Source organism: Geotrypetes seraphini, chromosome 8 (genome assembly GCF_902459505.1).
Source record: "Geotrypetes seraphini chromosome 8, aGeoSer1.1, whole genome shotgun sequence".
Taxonomy (NCBI): domain Eukaryota; kingdom Metazoa; phylum Chordata; class Amphibia; order Gymnophiona; family Dermophiidae; genus Geotrypetes; species Geotrypetes seraphini.
Window position 1 is genome coordinate 109,761,410 of NC_047091.1, and position 22,015 is coordinate 109,783,424.

At 51.4% G+C, this 22,015-nt stretch overlaps 1 protein-coding gene across 1 annotated transcript in view; it reads left to right on the forward strand.

The window, feature by feature from the left end:
- Nucleotides 1-22,015, forward strand: part of EEF2 (eukaryotic translation elongation factor 2) — a 60,644-nt gene that overhangs the window by 23,534 nt on the left and 15,095 nt on the right. Inside the window, exons 10-12 of the mRNA XM_033955186.1 lie at nt 10,303-10,561; nt 10,713-10,820; nt 20,275-20,628. Coding sequence (XP_033811077.1) covers nt 10,303-10,561; nt 10,713-10,820; nt 20,275-20,628 — 721 coding nt within the window. The remainder of the gene's footprint in view (nt 1-10,302; nt 10,562-10,712; nt 10,821-20,274; nt 20,629-22,015) is intronic.

The following is a 22,015-nucleotide window of genomic DNA, read 5'->3' on the forward strand; positions in this document are numbered from 1 at the left end:
TCACTCTTTAGTCTGTCTATCTGCTTGAGTACATCTTCTTGGCTTACCTCTAAATTGACCAGTTTTACATCTTGGTCTCCTTTTACGCTCTCTTCAGGTTCTGGGATGTTGGTTATATCTTCCCTCGTGAAAACTGACGTGAAGAACTCATTTAACCTGTCAGCTATTTCTTTCTCTTCCTTTACCACTCCCTTCCTGTCTCCATCATCCAATGGTCCCACTTCTTCTCTTGCCGGTTGCTTCCCCTTGACGTATCTGAAGAAAGACTTGAAGTTTGTTGCTTCCTCTGCCAGTCTCTCTTCATATTCTCTTTTTGCTTTTCTAACCGCTCGGTGGCACTCCTTCTGGTGTTCTTTGTGCACTTTTTGGTTCTCCTCTGTTTGTCTTTTTTCCATTTTCTGAACGATGCTTTCTTGTCGCTTATCGCCTTCTTCACTGCATTTGTTATCCACACTGGGTTTTTTGTTCTATTTTTTTTGCACCCTTTCCTGAACTTGGGATGCACAGGTTTGCGCTTCGTGCACAGTTCCCTTGAGTAAGGTCCAGGCTTTTTCTACGGAATCCATCTTCCCTATGTTACCTTTGAGTTTTTTTCCCACCATTTCCCTCATGGCATCATAATTTCCTTTTTTCCAAATGCGCTCTGTCGCCCTTCTCTATCCCCTATTGGCTCAGATCGAATGGTTATGCTCTCAGGATCTCAAGGAAGCCTATACACATATACCAATCCATCTGGCTTCCAGAAAATATCTCCGCTTTCAAGTGAATCGGCGCCATTTTCAGTACAAGGTACTTCCGTTTGGCCTGGCATTTTCTCCCAGCCACTCAACAGTGTTATTAATAAAAGAGGCCTCTGTTTTCTTCCTGGTGTCTTCATCATCATGATCCTACTTCCTTGTCAGTTAATCTTGTTTTGGATTATTTACTTCATCTCTTGGACTCTGGACTCAAATCAACATCTATTAGAGTCCATCTCAGTGCTATTACTGCTTTTCATCTTCCAGTTGAAGGTAAACCTCTCACGGCTCATCCTTTGGTCTCCAGATTCATGAAGGGACTTTTCAATGTGAAACCACCTCTCAAACCTCCTCCAGTAGTCTGGGACCTTAATGTGGTTCTTAATGAAGCCACCATTTGAACCAATGGCTACAGCTCATCTCAAATTTCTTACCTGAAAAGTTGTTTTTCTTCTCTCTCACTTCGGCTCAGAGAGTCAATGAGTTACAGGTGGATCCTTTCACAGTTTTCCACCATGACAAAGTGGTTTGCACCCATCCAAAGTTTCTACTGAAAGTTGTTACTGATTTTCATTTCAATCGATTGTACTTCCAGTTTTCTTTACTAAGCCCCATTCTCATTCAGGAGAAACAGCACTTCACACTTTCGACTAAATGTACTTTGGCCTACTATATTGACAGGACAAAACCACATAGAACATCTCCCCAACTGTTGATCCTAACAAATTGGGGCATCCCATTTCCAACTGGTTGGCAGCCTGTATCTTGTTCCGTTATGCTCAGACTGGCCTGCAACTGGAGAGTCGTCTCACAGCTCACAAGATCCGAGCTATGGTGGCTTCTGTAGCGTTCCTTAGATTTTCTCCTATTGAGGAAATCAGCAAAGCTGCTACCTGTCCTCTGTTCATACCTTCACCTCTCATTACTGCCTGGAAACACATGATGGACATTTCGGCTAGTCAGTATTGCAACATTTATTTTCTTAAAGGCCAACTCTCCCTCCATCCCATTCTAGTTAGCTTGGAGGTCACCCATGTGTGAGAATATGCTGCCTGCTTGTACTGGGATAAAGCACAGTTACTTACCATAATAGGTGTTATCTAGGAACAATAGGTAGATATTCTCACAACCCACCCACCTCCCCTGGTTGGCTTCTTAGCTGGCTTATCTGAACTGAGGGACCGCATGCCTACATCGGGCAGGAAGGCACTCGCGCATGCGTGGTGCGGGCTATCACAAACTTTAGCATCTGTACCGGGGCTTCATCGGTGACATCGCCCATGTGTGAGAATATCTGCCTGCTGTCCCTGGATAACACCTATTAATGGTAAGTAACTGTGCTTTCCTGCCTTCCTTAAAAGTATACATATTTAGATCTAATTCTGTCCCTCTATACCTTATGAAGACCACTGACCATTTTAGTAGTCTTTCTCTGGACTGACTATCCTGTTAATCTTTTTGAAGACACATTCTCCAGAACTGTACACAATATTCTAAATGAGGTCTCGCCAGAATCTTATACAGGGACATCAATATTCTTCTTTCCTGTTGGCCATTCCTCTCCCTATGGCACCAATTATCTTTCTAGCTTTCTCTCACCTCAATCTGTTTAGCCACTTAAGAGTTTGGTTTTGTTTTTTAAAAAAAAATATTTGATATACCCCCTTTCAAGTAATGTAAATAAATAAAAATTTCAATAAAACAAAATAATGCATTGGTCACCCTCCCCCAGTCATCTTTTCAAAAAAGTTATGCTTTAATTTCTTTTTAAAATTCTGAGCATATTTGACCTGCAAATTCACAGGAAGATGTTAAACAACAGTTGTTTAAAAAAAAAAATGCTGCTTCTTTAGCACTCTCGAGACCAGTAGAGGTTAATCTTTACAAATGGGTATATATCCAATCATGACCAGCAGGTGGAGACTGAAAACAAAACTGTGGGACAGTATATAATATACTCCCTTCTCTATTTACCTCAGTCTTCTTTCAGTCTCCAGCAGGTGTTGATGTGATCTGTACCCATCTCCCTTGGTAGGGCTGTTGGAATTTGTTTAGGGGGTTTATAGTCCCTGTTTTTGGCCGGACGGAGCTTGGGCGGGCCCTGTTTGGGGGTCCGTCCGACCTCGGGGGTGTCAAACCCGGCGGGACTCGAGCGGGGTCCCTCCCCCACTTCCTCCACCTCCCCACATTTTTCTAGAGGAGCCTCAGCAGTAAGCCTTGCCCCCTAAATCAAGCAAGGCATATTGCTTAGAGAGCCTGTGGAGTCTTCTGTAAAAAAAAAAACAATCCTGAGGTAGTGCTGGTCTGGAGGGTTGTTTCCCTTTAAGAAAACTGTATTTTACTGTTTTTTTTTTTCATCTAACCGGCACTTTTTTATAGCTAGAACGCGTGTGGAGCAATGAGCACTTCTAAAGGGAAAAAGTGCTCATTGTGCTCCAGGCGCGAGGCACTCGCGGCCGGCCTGTGCAAGCGGTGTTCAGGCCGGTGCGGTGGAGGAGCTCCGGCTGCAGCGCCCAGAGCTCCCCGCCGATGGTGCCTCGCAAGTCGGCTGGGAGCAGTGGGGAAGCCCGGTCTTCCCCAACCGCTCACGGAGGGATTCCCCGAGCCGCCGATGGTCGGGTTGTTGGGGATTCCCTCTCAGCTGATGTTTTGACAGCTGATGCCGACTTGCCTGTTTTAGCGGCTGGGACTGTTCAGGCTTCTCAGCCGCTACAGGCTATGGAGGGAGCAGTTTTGGCGGAAAAGTCGCCATCTTCTCAGTCTGGCCCCTCCATTTTGTCTTCCACCTCAGGTGACCTTCCCCCTGTATTGGAAAAACAGGGGCAGGTTTCTGCTGGGTCCCCTGCTGTGGCAGGGAGTCCATTGGGACCCCCGGGGGGTTTTTCCCCTGATTTCTTTTTTTCTTTGTGCAGAGCCTATTTTCAGGCGGCTGGGGGTCCCGGATGCGCTCAGGGGGTTTCGAGGAGTGGGGTTTCCTCCGTGCTCCCTGCGGCTTTGCCTCTCTCGTCTGTTGTGGCGTCCCCTCCTCCTCCTCCCTCGTCCAAGCGTCCGCAGGTGTCGTGGGACGAGGATTTATGGTCTGAGGAGCGTGTTGGTCTGGATGAGGACCTGGACCCTTTTGAGGATTTCCATGACCCTCTCGAGGGGACGGCCGCTGGCGGCGGGTTGTCGGGTTTCCTGTCCTCCGGCGAAGAGGCGTCCGTGGTGCGCCTTTTTCAGAGAGATGAGCTGCCGGACCTGATTCAACAGGTTTCTTCGGTGTTGCATTTTGAGGATGTGCCGCCAGAGACTCCGCGTGTGGGGGACCCTCTGCTTCGGGGGATCCGTACCGTTTCTCGCTCTTTTCCCATGCATCAGGATATTCGGAATATTGTACTGGAGCAGTGGAAAACGCTGGAGGCGCCGTTTCGTTTGGCGCGCATCATGGCTCGTTTGTATCCCATCCCAGAGGGGGATCGGGCTACTTTAACGTCGCCAGTCGTAGACGCGGTGGTCTCGGCGATTTCTAAGCGGCATACCGTGCCTGTTGAGGGCGGTTCTGCCTTGCGGGACTCAGAGGAGCGCAAGTTGGAGAACATTCTTAAGCAAAATTTTCAGGTCTCTGCCTTTGGGGTCCAGGCGGCTATTTGTGGGGGGCTGGTGGCTCGCGCCATGTTTCGGTGGGCTGAGCGTGTCCTGGATCGGGAGTCTAATGACTGGTCTTTGGTGGATCAGGAGGTGGCGAAGATTGAGATGACTGCCTCGTTCCTCTCAGATGCTCTTTATGACTTGGTGCGGATCTCGGCTAAGTCTATGGCCTTTGGCGTGGCCGCGCGGCGTATTTTGTGGCTGCGCGCTTGGTCGGCGGATGCTGCGTCCAAAGCTAAGCTTACTAAATTTCCCTTCCGGTGGTCTTTTTTGTTTGGGGAGGAATTGGATAAGTTAATTCAGACTCTTGACGGACTCAAAGGTGCCCCGTCTGCCTGAGGACCGTGCCCGCCCTGCGTCTCGGGGTGGCGCTGCCCGGGGGCGTTTGCGGGAGTTTCGCAAGTATCGCCCTGGGCGTGGGGCTGCTTCTTTCCTGGCTCCAGGGTTTCCCCAGGGTCGGTTCTTCCAGCGCATGCAGCCCTTTCGGGGGGGCCCGTCGGGGGGCAGGGAATTCTTCCGCCGGTTCCCCCGCTACCCGTCCTGCACAATGACTCCTTCCCGGCGCCCCCTTTGGTTCCGGTGGGGGCCCGGCTGCGCAAATTTTTCCCCAAATGGGCCGAGATCACGTCCGATCAGTGGGTCCTGGAGGTGGTGCGGGACGGTTATGCCCTGGAGTTCGCCCGCTCTCTGCCGGACTTTTTCCTAGCCTCTCCATGTCAGACTCCTTGGAAGACGCAGGCTTTTCGCCAGACCCTTCAGCGCTTGCTAGATCTCAAGGCAGTTGTTCCAGTGCCCCCTCCGGAGTGGGGCACCGGCAGGTACTCCATTTACTTTGTGGTGCCCAAGAAGGAGGGGACCTTTCGGCCCATCCTGGATTTGAAAGGGGTCAACAGGGCTCTCAAGATTCCCTCTTTTCGCATGGAAACTCTGCAGTCGGTCATTCTGGCGTTTCAGCTGGGGGAGTTTCTCACTTCTCTCGATCTGACGGAGGCCTACTTGCATGTTCCCATTCGGGCCTCTCATCAGCGCTTCCTTCGCTTTGCGATCTTGGGTCGGCACTATCAGTTCTGTGCGCTTCCCTTTGGTCTGGCCACGGCTCCCCGGACGTTCACCAAGGTGATGGTGGTCGTCGCGGCAGCCTTGCGGTCGGAGGGCATTCTGGTGCACCCCTACCTGGACGACTGGTTGATTCGAGCAAAGTCGTTGCAGAAGAGCTCCCGGGTTACGGCTCGGGTGGTGGAGTTTCTCTGGTCGCTGGGCTGGGTTGTCAACCTTTCCAAGAGTCGGTTGGTCCCGGCTCAGCGTCTGGAGTACCTTGGGGTTCTTTTCGACACCTCCTTGGGGAAGGTCTTCCTTCCAGAGGCCCGTGTGAACAAATTGCAATCTCAGATTCGCCTGCTTTTGGTGTCCCGGTGTCCTCGGGCGCGAGATTTCCTCCAAGTCTTGGGGTCGATGGCGGCGTCCCTGGACGTGGTGAGGTGGGCGAGGGCCCACATGTGTCCTCTTCAGTATGCTCTGCTCCGGAGGTGGTCACCCCAGAGGCACGGTTAGGATGTTCCTGTCCCCTTGCGAGGCATGGCGTGCTGCAGTCTGCGTTGGTGGCTCCAGACCCCTCACCTGGTTCAGGGGGTGGGTCTGGATCTCCCGCAGTGGACGGTGCTCCTTACGGATTCGAGTCTCCTCGGTTGGGGGGCTCAGTGTTTGGGTCACTCAGCTCAGGGCACCTGGTCCACGGAGGAGGCCTCCTGGTCAATCAACGTTTTGGAGACCAGAGCGGTCCGTCTGGCGCTGTTAGCTTTCCGCTCCCTTTTGTTGGGCAAGTCGGTCAGAGTCCTGTCGGACAATGCCACGGCGGTGGCTTATGTCAATCGTCAGGGGGGCACCAAGAGCACTCAGGTGGCGCAGGAGGCAGCTCGGCTCATGGTTTGGGCGGAGTCTCATCTTCTGGACCTCTTGGCCTCTCACATAGCCGGGGTAGAAAATGTTCAGGCGGACTTCCTCAGTCGTCACTTCTTGGATCCAGGAGAGTGGTGTCTCGGCTCCGTGGCGTTTCAGTTGATAGTGCAGGCTTGGGGGCAGCCCCTGATGGACCTGATGGCCACGAGTGGCAACGCCAAAGTGCCCCACTTCTTCAGTCGTCGCAGGGACAGTCTGGCCGAGGGTCCTGGATGCTCTGGTCCAACCGTGGCCAACGGAGGGGCTGTTGTATGTGTTCCCTCCTTGGCCATTAATGGGCAGAGTGCTTCTTCGCATTGTTCACCATCCGGGTCTGGTGGTTCTGGTGGCTCCGGATTGGCCTCGACGTCCGTGGTATGCAGATCTGGTGAGGCATCTGGTGGCGGGACCCTCTTCCTCTGCCTCTCTTGGACGATCTTCTGACGCAGGGTCCCATTCCCATGTTCGACCCGTCTCCCTTCTGTCTTACGGCTTGGCTCTTGAAAGGGGTCGCCTTAGTAAGAAGGGATATTCAGATAAGGTGATCTCTACACTCTTGGGGTCCCGGAGGCTTTCTACCTCTCGGGCTTATGTGCGGGTTTGGCGTCCTCTTTGAGGGGTGGTGCCAGGTGCGGGGAAGTGGTCTCTTTTCGCGCTTCCCTGCCTAACATTCTATAGTTTCTTGCAGGATGGCCTGGATAGAGGCCTGGCTTGGTCTTCTCTCTCCGGGTTCAACTTGCGGCCCTGTCGGCTTTTCGAGGGTTGGTGACAGGTCAGCGTTTGTCGGCCATTCCTGATGTGATTCGCTTTTTGCGGGCGGCCAAGTTGCTCAGGCCTCCCCTACGGCCCTCTGTTCCCTCGTGGGATCTCAATCTGGTTCTCTCTGTTTTGGTGCGCCCGCCTTTCGAGCACTTGGATGGCTGTTCTCTGAAGGCGGTCTTTTTGGTGGCCATTACTTCCGCTAGGCGGGTTTCTGAGCTACGGGCTTTCTCTTGTAGGGCTCCCTTCTTGGAGTTTTCTAGGGAGCGGGTTGTCTTGCGGCCTGTTCCTTCTTTTCTGCCGAAAGTAGTTTCTCCTTTTCATGTCAATCAATCGGTGGTCCTCCGAGTCTTGGGTAGTCGGAAGGGCTCTTCTGAGCAACGGCAGCTGCGCAAGTTGGATGTCGGTCGGGTCCTTCGCTCTTATGTGCAGCGGACACGGGAAGTCCGGAAATCCGATCATCTCTTTGTCCTTCTGGCGGGTCCTCGTCGGGGGGCTGGCGCTTCTAAGGCTACTATTGCGCGCTGGATCAAGGAGACGATTGCTTCCGCTTATCTTCTGAGACAGAAGCCTGTTCTGGAGTTTCTCAAGGCTCATTCCACTCGGGGGTCAGGCAGCTTCTTGGGCTGAGTCGTCGCTCGTGCCTCCAGTGGATATTTGTAAGGCTGCGGTTTGGTCCTCCTTGCATTCCTTTGTGCAATATTATCAGGTAGATGTTCAGGCGAGTTGGGACGCGGTGTTCGGTGAGCGTGTTCTGGTGTCGGCCCTTCGGGGGTCCCGCCCGTGAGAGGAACTGCTTTGGTACGTCCCATTTGTAAAGATTAACCTCTACTGGTCTGGAGAGTGCTAAAGAAGGAGAAATTAGGTTCTTACCTGCTAATTTACTTTCTTTTAGCTTCTCCAGACCAGTAGAGGTCCCCACCCTGTCTGTTGTTATTGTTGGGGCTGTTTCGCGGGCAGTTTTTGTTTTTTGCTGCAGGTTCTAGTATTTTTCTAGGGCCGGGGAGAATTGAAGAACAGCGGCTGTGGCTCGGCTGGCTTAGCTGGCGAGCTGTGGGGACATTTTCCTTCGGGTATTTCTCCTCTGCATTTTCCAACAGCATTTGGGTATGTTAGTTGTTACTCCTGTTCGGAGTATTGTTTTCTTTCTGTTTTCCAGTTCTTGGTTCTGCTTGGCTATTCGGCAGACTGAGGTAAATAGAGAAGGGAGTATATTATATACTGTCCCACAGTTTTGTTTTCAATCTCCACCTGCTGGTCATGATTGGATATATACCCATTTGTAAAGATTAACCTCTACTGGTCTGGAGAAGCTAAAAGAAAGTAAATTAGCAGGTAAGAACCTAATTTCTCCTTTCTTTTATCATCCCTCCAGCCCGGCATAGCATTGATGGGTTATAATGCACCTCTACCATCAGGTGGAGACTGAGACATAAATTTTGGCTGTAGGCTGTAGTATAAGTGGGCTGTGCGGCAGTTTTCTCAATCTCCATCAGGTGAAGGTGGTAAGCCCGTGCAATCTTTATCTGATTTAGTGTAGGGTTGTTGGATTTTGTTTAAATTGGCCACCTTGTCCCTGTTTATGGTGCAGGATTGAGCTTGGGGGAACCTTTCAGGGGTCCATTACCGTGCCACTCAACAGGTTGAGTCCCTTCCCTTATTCCCCCACCTCCCCAAATTTTTACTTGAGAGGTGCCTGAGCTGTGAGCCTTGCCACCAAATAACAGGCAAAGCATATAGCTTTGAAAGACAGTGGGGTCTGTTCAGGTGTAAATTAAAGTTAAGTCCTGAGGGAAGCCTTCAATAAAGGTTAATTGAATCTTTATTGCTAGCTGGCACTTTTTCCCTGTAGCGGTTGGTTTTCACAATGAGCACTTTTTAAGCTGCAAAAGTATAAATTGCGCTCCAGGTGCGTGGTTGTGGCTGGCGTGTGCACAAAGTGCACTGGCCACTGCGAAGGGGAATCCTTGTCTGCTTCGGGTGCTGGTGAGCAGGGTACCTCTTCTCGCGTGCACTGCTTGTCAGCAGCAGGCAGTGGGGAAGCCCGGACTTCCCCTATTGCCCACACAGGGATTTCCCTAGCCACCGACTGTCAGGGAAATAAACTTTCTCTTACTACTGATAGTGCTGGGGATTTGCTTTCGCTGTTTCCGGCTTACCTGCTTTAGAGGCTGAGTCTGTGCAGAACTCAGAGGCAGGTTTCTGCTGTCTCTCCTGCCTTGGCAGCAAATTCTTCTTTGCCTTCAGGGGCGTTTGCCTGATTTTGTTTTGGCCATGTACAAGGCTATCAGCAGGCAGCTGGGGGGGTCCTGTTTCTTCCCCGGGTCTCTTTTTTGGGCAGGGGAGCTTTTGCCTTCCGCATCTATCCCCATTTGGTCCCCCTCAGTGTCTGCTCCAGCCCAGTGTCCTCCCCCCCCCCGGTGCGGCCTCATGGGATGAGGATTTTGTTTGCAGATGCGTGTTCACCTGAGGAGGACTTGGACCTCTAAGGTCCTCTCGGGAATTTCTGACTTCTCTGACAGAGGCCTTCCTGCCCCGAAAGCCTGCTAGACCACCAGGTAAGGCCGGGAAGGCGGCAGGGAGGTAAAAAATATGGGTTTTTTATTTCCCCCCTCCCCAGAAAAAAATCGCAATTATGTGAAATCGCGAGTGCAGAAACCGCGAATGGGGAGGGGGAAGTGTAAATAGTTCTTGTAGAGCAGCAGCATAAGGTTCGTCTGGTTTAGCTGGCAAGTTGTGGGGACAATTTTGGTTGCTATTCTGATCCTTCTCAATCAGTTGTGTGTTACAAAAAAGGAAAAAAAAATCCACTAATGCATTAGGTTGAAGTTCCTACTTGGCTAAAAGGGACTGCACAACCCACTTGTATTGCTGATAGCATTCAGTGTGTTCTCAGTTTCCACCTGCTGCAAGAGGAGCGTAAACCTATCTGTCTGGAGGGACTAAAAGAATTAGCAGGTAAAACATAATTTCTCCTTGTTGCTGTATTGAAATTAACCTTATTTTCCATGAAAATGTTTCAGCTTGGAAAAACTACATGGCAAACTTGTGTTGAATTTGAAACATTTTAGTTAAATTTTGTCTTGGACTCTAGCTTTATTAATGCATATCATTAAGATTTTTGGAATTCTGATACTGAGAGACTGGCATTGCACTTGTGACTGCTAATTGTAAAAATAGTTTGACAGCTGCCACATCTGTTCAGTTATAATCTTTTTTTTCTTTTTTTTTTTTTCCCCTCCAGAACTATTCTTATGATGGGCCGCTATGTGGAGCCTATTGAGGATGTGCCCTGTGGTAACATAGTTGGGTTGGTTGGTGTAGACCAATTCTTAGTGAAGACTGGCACTATCACCACCTTTGAGCATGCCCACAACATGAGGGTGATGAAGTTCAGTGTGAGCCCTGTTGTGCGAGTGGCTGTAGAGGCAAAGAACCCCGCTGACCTTCCCAAACTTGTGGAAGGCCTGAAGCGACTGGCTAAGTCTGACCCTATGGTACAGGTAAGGATCTTGGCCTTCTGTAGGAGCGCAAGGCTCCCAGGGTTGAGAACAAGGATTGACTCCTAGTTTAGCATAACTTTCAGATGTATTTGCAATTATAACAATTCTCTGCTGTGCAACAACCTGCCCCTCATTTTCTATTCCCTGATAGTGCATCATTGAGGAGTCTGGAGAACACATCATAGCTGGTGCTGGTGAACTGCATTTGGAAATTTGCCTGAAGGATCTTGAGGAGGACCATGCATGTATTCCAATCAGGGTCAGTGTCTGGCTGTGGGAATATGGTGTGCCAGTGATGAGCTTGATGTACAGGTGCCAATTTGAGTGATTCTAGTTCCTTTGTGCAGTTTTCCTTGGCACTCAGTACCTACCTCTGTACTGCTCGTATCTTGGTGCCTTTGACCTTGGCAGTGCAGGTGGTTTGTTCTAGCAGCTGTAGGGTTGGTTAACTTGAGGGTGGATTGAGGCTTATGAGACTAACAGGGTATAGGGGTGAGGACTACTGGCTGTAGAGACCATGTCTGATAGTCTAGTTCATTCACAGACAAGTGCAAAAAGAGCACTTCTTATGCTAAGAGTTGAGACAAGCAATATCTCTGGCTTCATTAACTCAGACTGAAGCACTTGACTGTGACAGACTTAAGCAGCTGTGTAACTTATGGCAGGAAAGCTTAATGGCCAAAGGGAAATGAGATTCTCTAAACATTTCACAGACAACACTCAACTGCCACCCACCTATGGAATATCAGAAGCCATACCTAGAGTTCTGAGAGCAACATTTTTTGACCAATAGATAAGTAGATGGATCTGAAGCTGTACAGAAAACTGCTGAAATCATACAGGGCCTATGCAAAATAACTTTGAATTACTTGTCACCTCCCCCTTTAGACATTACCGTATATATTCTAATATAAACTGGGATTTTTGGGCCAAAAAATTGGCTCAAAAAAGGGGGTCCTGGTTTATTTTCAGCCAGCGCCCCCCCTCCTAGTCCTTTTTTTAAGTTCAATATTTGTTAAATTTCTACATTCTACAGAGAAATGCAAAGCATAAATATATTATAAACATATGTAAACATACACAAGAAAATTCTTAACAGAAACATACCATTATCCCAGGACAAGCAGGCATGATATTCTCACATGTGGGTGACGTCATCTACGGAGCCCCAGCACGGACAGCTTTTCAAGCAAACTTGATTGAAGTTTCAAGTTTGCACACTGCACCACGCATGTGCTAGCCTTCCTGCCCACTAGAGGGCGCATCCCCACCTCGTGGTCCTCAGTTCAATTTCATCCGCAGAGCCAGAAGCCCTGTGGAAAATTGTGCTCTTCAATTTGCCTTCTGTCGCCGCGGCTTTGTCCTGATTTCGACGCGGTCGCTGCGTTTTGCCTTGTTTTCTTTTATTTAATTGTTCAGTTATCGTTAAAAAAAAAAAAAAAGTTTTATTTTTTCCGTCGCTCCGGGGGCTCCCGGTAGCCGCGGCCGTGGGACCTCGTCTAGTTCCCGGCCGCTTTTTTGGGCCCATGTCCCGCCTGTGACGGGATTTAAATAAGTGCGGTCGGTGCGACCGACTCTTATCGATTACAGATCCTCACCGGTGCTGTTTGCGCTGCTTGGGGCCCCAGCACCCGACAGACTCTTGTGCCAGGTGTGCCACCTTTCAGAAGAGGGCTCTCAAACGCCGCAGGGCCCGCATGGCGGAACTTTTCGCCGTTGAGTCCCTGACCGGGAAGGCCTCGAGTTCGGCCTCAGCTTCGGCCCCGGCCTTAACCTCGGCCTCGGGCCCCTCGGCTTCGCCTCGACCTTCGGTCCCGTCGAAGCCTGTTGCCTCGTCCAAGCCGGCCTTGGGTAAGTCTCCACTTCTCTCCTCGGCTCCAGGATCGACCAGGAAGCCATCCTCGGGCTCCTCGACGGCGGGAGGGTCTGCCTCCGCCCAGCCCAAGGTGTCCAAATCGATTGCCCCGAGGGAATACTCGAGACCGAGGTCGCCCTCTGAGGAGCATCGACAGGTGTTACCGCCTGGGATGACGATCCCGGCTTTCCAGGACTTGCTCCGGGCTTTGATCGCCTCGGAGCTGTCCGGGGCCATTGAGCACCTGCAGCAGGCTTCGGCCTCGACTGCTTCGGTCTCGGCTGCCCCGCAGTTGGCGACCTCGGCCTCGGGTACTGGGGCTTCGGCTCCCGAGGTTCGTACTACCTCGACCTCGGCTTTGCCCTCGGACCCGGCATCGGTGGGACATCCTGAGCGTAGCGTGCGGCCCCGTGACAAGATGCGCCGGGTGCGGCGGCTCTCGTCCACTTCTTCCTCGAGGTCCTCGTGAGGCTCCTTGCCTTCGGGCAGGCCTCGGGCGAGGCGCCGTCCGAGGAAGGCCAAGCGATCTCGGGCCTCGCCTCGGAGGCGTGGTCGCTCCTCGCACGCTCGGGGGGCGAGACCTTACAGGTCTCGGAGCTCCGCCCTGGATAACCCCAGTCTTTTCGCTCCCCCTGCCCGGAGAGAGTTCCCCGTGCCTCCTCGCCGGGGCGGATAGGGACGGGCCTCGATACCTCGTACCCCGGGGGGTTCCCCCAAGGGTTCCTTCAGGCATGATCGGTCCCCGACCCCCTCGAGGTCCCGGGAGCGTGCCTCGTGGGGATCGGGGTCGGGCAGAGAGCCGAGGTATTCCCGCGAGGCCTCCCCCTTCGGCTCGGCGGGGAGATCTCGGTCTCCTTCTCCGCCTGCCAGACCTTCGTCATTCTCCAGGTTTGTACAGGATATGGCGGGGCTTTGGGCGTGGACTGGTTGGCAGGTTCCCATTACACCAAAGAGTTTTTGGAGGAGCAGGATCTTCCTGCTCCCCCACGGGAATCCCCTCGCCTTCCGCTGAATAAGGTCCTCCATCAGACCCTCCTCAGAAATTTGGAAACCCCTCTTACAGTCACGGTGGTGCCGTCCAAGATGGAGTCCAAATACCGGACCCTCCCTCCTAAGGGGTTCGAGAAGGCGCAACTCTCCCACCAATCGCTCCTGATGGAGTCGGCGCTTAAGAGGACGCAACCTTCCAGGGTGTCTGCAGCGGTCCCGCCGGGGAGGGAAGGACGGACCCTCGACAAATTTGGTCGTCGCCTCTACGCTAACTCTCTTATGGCGACGAGGGTCGTGAATTACGCATTTTCATATTCTTCCTACTTGCGTAACATGGTGAAGGACCTCCCAAGTTTTCGGGATGTCATCCCTGATTCCCATAGGGAAAAGTTCGCCACCTTTATGTCAAATCTATCTCAACTACGCTTGTACCTATTCCATGCTGTGTACGACGCCTTTGAACTCGCCTCGAGGGTATCGGCCTGCGCGGTGGCTATGCGCCGGCTGGCGTGGCTCCGTACCCTTGAGATGGACCCCAACCTGCAGGAGCGTTTGGCGAACTTGCCCTGCGTGGGTTCTGAGTTGTTTGACGACTCTTTGGAGGCGGCGACCAAACGTCTGTCGGAGCAGGAGCGCTCTCTTGCCTCCCTGGTCCGCCCTAAACCTAAGGCCCCGCCGCAAAAACCTTTTCGGCAGCCCCCCGAGAAGATACCCGCAGAAATCTACGCCGGCCTTCTCGAGACCTTCGCCCCGACGCCCACCCCAACAGGGTAGGGGAGGTCAGTCAAAACCCCCAGCGCAGGGAGCGTCCATGCCTGCGCCGTCTTTTTGACGGGATCTGCGGTTGGGGGCGGGCCCCCTCCACGGTATCGCCGGACCCCCTCCCCATCGGGGGTCGACTTAGGTCCTTTTACGGGGCTTGGACCGAGATTACATCCGACGCATGGGTGCTCCGGACCGTCTCCGAGGGCTATTCGCTCAACTTCTTAGCGCAGCCTCCAGACATGCCACCCAGCGCTTTCCCGTCCAATCGGAGCCAGTTGGCCCTTCTCCTGGTCGAGGCCAGGGCCTTGTTGAGCCTACGGGCAGTGGAGCTTGTCCCTCCCGACCAGCGGGGTCGGGGGTTTTACTCCCGTTACTTTTTGGTCCCGAAAAAGACCGGGGATCTGCGCCCCATTTTGGACCTCCGGAAGCTCAACAAGTTCCTGGTCCGGGAGAAGTTCCGTATGTTATCACTTCCGGTTTTGTATCCCCTGTTGGAGGACGGGGATTGGATGTGCTCCCTGGACTTGAAGGAAGCATATACCCATGTTCCGGTGCATCCCGCTTTCCGCAAGTTCTTACGGTTCCAAGTGGGAGAGTTGCACCTCCAGTATCGGGTCCTTCCCTTTGGTCTGGCGTCCTCCCCTCGGGTATTCACAAAGTGTATGGTGGTAGTCGCGGCGGCCCTGCGCTCTCGGGGGCTACAGGTCTTTCCCTACCTGGACGATTGGCTGATCAAGGCCCCGACCAGGGAGGGAGTTATCTTAGCGACCCAACAGACTATCATCTTACTTCAACGTCTAGAGTTCGAAGTGAACTTTCCCAAGTCTCAGTTGTGCCTGGCTCAGTCTCTCCAGTTTATTGGAGCCGTGCTGGACACGGTTCGCCTCCGCGCTTTCTCCCCCCTCCTCGGCGGGAGGCCTTACTTCGGTTAAGTCGCCAAGTTTTGGGGCAATCCGTGGTGTCGGCGCAGCGTATGATGATCCTTCTGGGTCACATGGCATCGACGGTCCACGTCACTCCCTTCGCCCGCTTGCATCTGAGGCTTCCTCAGTGGACTCTGGCCTCTCAATGGCGGCAGGATCTCGACCCAGTATCTTGTCCGATAACAGTGACTCCTTCTTTGAGACGCTCGCTCCGTTGGTGGACCAACTCTTCCAGTCTTTCAGGGGGTTTGCTGTTTCTCGTTCCTCCGTGTCGCAAGGTCCTGACCACGGACTCCTCGGAGTACGCGTGGGGGGCTCAACTCGACGGTCTGCGAACGCAGGGTCTATGGTCGGCCGAGGACCGTCTGTGTCACATCAATGTGTTGGAGCTTCGTGCCATTTTTCTGGCTGCGCGAGCTTTCAGCCACCTACTGCACGATCAAGTAGTGCTCGTGCGGACGGACAACCAGGTGGCAATGTATTACGTAAACAAGCAAGGGGGAACGGGCTCTTGGCCTCTGTGCCAGGAAGCCCTGCGCCTTTGGGAATGGGCAGTCTCCCAGAACATATTCCTGCGTGCGGTTTACATTCAGGGAGAGAGGAATTGTCTGGCAGACAAACTCAGTCGTCTTCTCCAGCCGCACGAGTGGTCGCTGAACTCCCGGGTTCTACGCGAGGTCTTCGACCGCTGGGGGACTCCTCAGGTGGATCTGTTTGCCTCCCCGGAGACTCACAAACTACCCCTCTACTGTTCTCGGATGTACTCCCGGGACCGTCTCGAGGCCAATGCCTTCCTTCTTGACTGGGGGGGGAGGTTCCTTTATGCGTTCCCTCCTTTTCCTCTGATCTTGAACGCTGGTACATCTCAAATCGACCAAAGCCACTATGATTCTCATTGCGCCTCGTTGGCCCAGACAGCACTGGTTTTCCCTGCTTCTTCAACTCAGTGTCAGGGAACCTCTGCTTCTGCCTGTCTTTCCCTCTCTGCTGTCTCAGAGTCGGGGTTCGCTGTTACATCCCAATCTTCAGTCTTTACATCTGACCGCTTGGTTCCTTTCCCCTTGACTTCGGTTCCTGTTTCTCAGTCGGTGAGGGAGATTTTGGAAGCCTCGCACAAGGTCTCGACTCGGCTTTGTTATTCCCAGAAATGGACCAGATTTTCATCCTGGTGTTCCTCGAACCATCTGGACCCGAGTTCAGTTCCCGTGTCTTCGGTGCTGGAATATTTGTTGCATCTGTCTAAGTCTGGACTGAAGACGACTTCCATTCGGGTGCATCTCAGTGCCATTGCGGCGTTCCATCGGCATCTCGAGGGGCGATCTCTCTCTCTTCATCCTCTGGTAACTCGTTTCATGAGGGGTCTCGTTAATGTCCATCCTCCTCTGAAACCTCCTCCTGTAGTTTGGGATCTTAATGTGGTCTTAGCTCAACTGATGAGGCCTCCTTTTGAGCCTCTCGACAAATTTCATCTTAAGTTTCTCACTTGGAAAGTGGTCTTTTTGATTGCGCTCACATCCGCTCGTCGGATTAGCGAGCTGCAGGCTTTGGTTGCGGATCCACCTTTTACTGTGTTTCATCATGACAAGGTGGTTCTTCGCACCCATCCTAAATTTTTGCCTAAGGTTGTGTCTGATTTCCACCTCAATCAGTCCATTGTTCTTCCGGTGTTCTTCCCGAAGCCCCATTCTCATCCTGGTGAGACGGCGCTTCACACGCTTGACTGTAAGAGGGGGTTGGCCTTTTATCTCCAACGTACCAAGTCTCATCGGAAGGTTCCTCAATTGTTTTTGTCCTTTGATCCTAATCGGTTGGGACATCCTGTTTCCAAGTGCACCTTGTCCAACTGGTTGGCTGCTTGTATTTCTTTTTGCTACGCTCAGGCTGGTCTCACGCTCCATGGTCGAGTCACGGGCATAAGGTCCGGGCTATGGCAGCTTCTGTTGCTTTCCTCCGGTCTACTCCTGTGGAGGACATATGTAAAGCTGCCACTTGGTCTTCGGTTCATACGTTCACCTCCCACTACTGCCTGGACACTTTGTCCAGAAGCGACGGCCGGTTTGGCCAGTCGGTGTTACGTAACCTGTTTTCCTAAATTGCCATCCTCCCACCTGCCCTTTTTTTGGGTTGGCTTGGAGGTCACCCACATGTGAGAATATCATGCCTGCTTGTCCTGGGATAAAGCACAGTTACTTACCGTAACAGGTGTTATCCAGGGACAGCAGGCATATATTCTCACAACCCGCCCACCTCCCCGGGGATGGCTTCTTTGCTTGATATGGAACTGAGGACCACGAGGTGGGGATGCGCCCTCTAGTGGGCAGGAAGGCTAGCACATGCGTGGTGCAGTGTGCAAACTTGAAACTTCAATCAAGTTTGCTTGAAAAGCTGTCCGCGCTGGGGCTCCGTAGATGACGTCACCCACATGTGAGAATATATGCCTGCTGTCCCTGGATAACACCTGTTACGGTAAGTAACTGTGCTTTATCTACCCATATCACCCTACCTCCTATTTGGCAGGCCAATCATTCCATCGCTCATACTGCTTAACAGAAACCCTTCAAGGTAGATTCCCTAGGGGATACGCAGGCTGACCACCGCCCACCCCTGCCCAATTTAATTATCCCCTGCCGGGAAGGGCCAGTCGTGTGCAGCAATTGCATGCCACCGGCCCCCAAACCTCCTCTCCTCCCCCCCCCCCTCTCGGTCCGAGCCAGCCAATCTGAATTGGAGCCGGGCATGGAGGATGGGGCGGTGTCAGTGGTGGCGCTCTCGCTGAGGAGTAGGAGGAGGGCAGTGAGTGAGAGCAGTGGGAGGGGCACAGAGCCTGCCACCATGTCAGCTTCCACTGTGGAGTGTATGAGGAACCAGCAGCGTAAGTTTACTGGTGAGCAGCCACCGCCTTGAGTGTTCTTTTTTTGAAGTAGAACTCTGTCGTTCCCCCCCCCCCCCAAATCCCCTCTGCTTCCTCAGATAGAGTGGGATGGGTGCAGGCTTTGCCTAAAATTCCTAACACAAAGTTCTTGGCCTGAGAGGAGAGGGACTCTTGGGAATGGAGTGAGAGGCTGCCGAGAGGGGTTTTTCGGGGCAGGAACCCTTGGGGCAGAGAAGAAGGTAAAGAGGTTGTTAGATTGGGGGACAGGGTGGTGGTCCTGGAGAACAGAAAAAGGGATGAGGCAGGAAGGCAGAAGACAAAAGAAACTGGTAGATGGGGGTGGATCCTTGAGGCAAAGCAGGGGGAAAACTAGATGGGGAGGGGGGCAGAGGAAAAGGATAAAGCTAGTGGACGGAGGGAGTTCTGGCAGATGAAAGGAAGAGAGCCTGCTAGGTATGGGGGTCCCAGGCTCTGAAGTTGGGGGGAGGGAGACTGTCATGGCATGGAGCTCTGAAGTGTGCGGAGAGAGGCAGAAAATGGACCCCTGGGGTGGAAGTCCCCTCACACTATACTGGTATGATACTGGAGAAGGTTCTGCTGGACAAAACAGAAGCTTTTCCTGTGGGTCTGTCTTATTTTGTCAGGGCTAGTCAAAGAGCAGCCTCTGGGCTCCTCTCCCAGCATTTTCTCTGTGGAATTCCATTAGGAAAAATTTGACCTGCAGCCAGAAAGAATAGTTAAAAATAGCACAGCAGGCCACAAAGTCACCAGGTTAGTACCTAACTTTCCATATATCGGGCCCAAAAGCTTTTAATGGAGATGGAGGAAGGGATTGGGACTTGTATACCGCCTTTTTGTAGTTTTGCAGCCACACTCAAAGCAGTTTACATACAGGTACTTCAAGCATTTTCCCTGTCCGTCCCAGTGGGCTCACAATCTAATGTACCTGGGGCAGTGGAGGATTAAGTGACTTGTCCAAGGTCACAAGGAGCAGCACAGGGTTTGAACCCACAACCTCAGAGAGCTGGGGCTGTAGCTCTAACCACTATGCCATACACACTTAGTGTGTATATTTTGTCTGATTTTTGAAACTGGTCTTTGTATACAGTGTGCTTTTTTGGGTTGTTTAAATTTTGTGGTTACCATTATGTATTAAGATTATATTGTGTGTGTATATGAAAATTGGATGGAAGAAATTACATTACAATTAGTAGTATTATGGGGGTGGAGTCGGGGGCAGAGTTTGGGCGAATTTGGGGTGGAGTTTGGGCGGGGGGGGGTACTCAGTTGGTATTTGTTAGGCTTAGGGGGTACTTGGCTTGAAAAGGTTGAGAAATACTGCACTAAGGGGCTCCAAACATCCTTAAATGAGGTCATATTCTCCAATCTTTCAGCCAAATTAGCTTCTTACCTATATAAGAAACATACAGTTTCCCACCAAAAATGAGAATTCAACAGTGTGAGATCCTTCCAGTTCTTAACAATTGACTGTATTGCCACTCCAGACAGAATTGAGAACAATTTGTTTAACTGTCAGTAAGGTTGCTGAAGTAGCACGTGCTCCGCTTATCACCATACCATATGATAAAGGCATATGAACTTCCAATAGGCTTTGTATTTTATTCCACACATCATGCCCCAACATGCATTACTTATTAGCATCCAGTTTTTTAACCGGAGTCCACAATGTTCTGTGGAGCACAAAGTAAATTAACAAAGCTGAGGCCGAGCATCTTATTCTTTGAACCCATATTCTCTTCCAGTTCTCAGGTGGAATAGAACATTACAACTCCCTAGACCAAATAGATTGAAGGCCAGAAAGGTTTCCTGAGTAGGTATGAGCATAGGAGCTTATACCAGCTTGAAGCTTCATGACCTCAAATCCTCACAGTATAACATATAATTAGCAAGCTTGGTTGGTCCTTTAAAGACTTATTTCAGGCCTCCGCTGGGCTGCCAGGCTCTGCACCCTTTCTTCCTTTTTTGGGGAAAAATGGGGGGTCTTAACTTATATTCGGGTTGACTTTTATATTAGAGTATATATGGTAAGTCTTTAACTGTCAATATATGAAAGCAGTCGGAAGAGAATGCTCTAGAGCAGTGTCCATGAGTGTAGAATCTGCAATATCAAATTTTTCTGGCAGAAACAAATTTTGGAAACTTGATATGACTTTTGGTTGGAAAGGGAAACCCAAAAAAATCAACAAGGGTCATGGAATTAGACAGCCTTTCAGTTCTCAAATGCCACCACTTTCTGTAACTTTAATCAGCATGGCTAATTTTTATTTTTATTTTTTTTAATTTTAAGAAATCTGATCCAGTTGTGTCCTACCGAGAGACAGTTGCTGAGGAATCCAGTCAGCTCTGCTTGTCTAAGTCCCCCAACAAACATAACCGTCTATACATGAAGGCCCGCCCATTCCCAGATGGCTTGGCCGAGGATATTGACAAAGGTGATGTTGCTGCTCGACAAGAGCTGAAGCAACGTGCCCGTTATCTGGCTGAGAAATACGAATGGGATGTCACTGAAGCTCGGAAGATCTGGTGCTTTGGGCCTGATGGCACTGGCCCCAACATTCTCACCGACATCACCAAAGGAGTCCAGTACCTGAATGAAATCAAAGACAGTGTTGTGGCTGGCTTCCAGTGGGCCACCAAGGAGGTATGATGGTACTAAAGTGTTAAGTTGTAGTCCACAGCTATGTCTAGGCTGTCTTCTGGAACAGTGGTTCCCAACCCTGTCATGGAGGACCACCAGCCAGTCAGGTTTTCAGGATAGCCCTAATGAATATGCATGAAAGAGATTTGCATGTAATGAAGATGATAGGAATGCAGATATGCCCCATGTATATTCATTAGGGCTATCCCAAAAACCTGACTGGCTAGTGGTCCTCCAGGACAGGGTTGAGGCCCACTGTTCTAGAAATTGTGTGATATTTATTTAATAGTGGCACGCAGGTTCTGGAGATACTGTATAAGCCTATCTAGTAAATTCTCCAGACCGGCATAGACATAGATCTTGCAGATGGGTAATATCTCATTATGACCAGCAGGTGGAGACCGAGACAAAAAACTTTAGAGTAATACATAATAGGTGACTCTCCCTATATCCATCAGTCTTCTCTCGGTCTCTAGCAGATGTGAGTGAGTTGTACCCATTTCCTTTGGGTAGGGCTATTGGAATTTATTTAGGGCTCCTGGTCCCTGTTTTTGTGCCGGAGTGAGCTTGGGTGGGCCCTGTTTGGGGGTCTGTCTGACCTCGGGGGGGGGGGGGTAGCACCCGGCGGGTCATGTGCTGTGTCCCTTTCCTCCACCTCCCCAACATTTTTGTAGAGGTACCTCAGCAGGAAGCCTTGCCCCCAGTTTAGGTAAGGCATATTGCTTTGAAAGCCATTGGAGTATGGTTGTGTAAAAGAAAAGAAAAAAATCCTGAGGATGTGTCGGTCTGAAGGGTTGCTTTACCTTTAAATTTCTGTATTTAACTAACCGGCACTTTTCTTTTAGCTAGCTAGGGTATGGAGCAGAGAGCACTTTATAAAGGAAAAAGTGCTAATTTGCTCCAGACGCGAGGCATTCGCGGCCGGCCTGTGCAGGCATTGTACAGGCTGGTGCGATGGAGGCTCTTTGTTGGCAGCAGGTGCTGGTGGCCAGGGAACCCCGCCGCAAGTGCCACTACAGGCCGTGGAGGGGTTATTTTTGGTGGGAATCATTGCTGTTTATGGCGGGAAGCCCCTCCATCTTGTTTCCTCAGGTGACCTTCCCCCTGTCTTGGAAAACCAGGGACAGGTTTCAACTGGGTCTCATGGGGCTGCCGGGGTTTTTTTCCCCAGATTTAATTATTGCTTTATGCAAAGCATATTTTCAGGCGCCGGGGGTCCTGTTTTCATCCTGGGGGTTTTGGGAGGGGTTCTCTTTGCACCCCCTGCGGCTCTGCCCCCTCCTCACCTTTAGCACCTCCCTTGTCCAAGCACCTGCAGGTGACCTGGGACGAAGACTTGTGGTCTGAGGAGCGTGTTGAACTGGATGAGGACTTGGACCCTTGAGGAGAC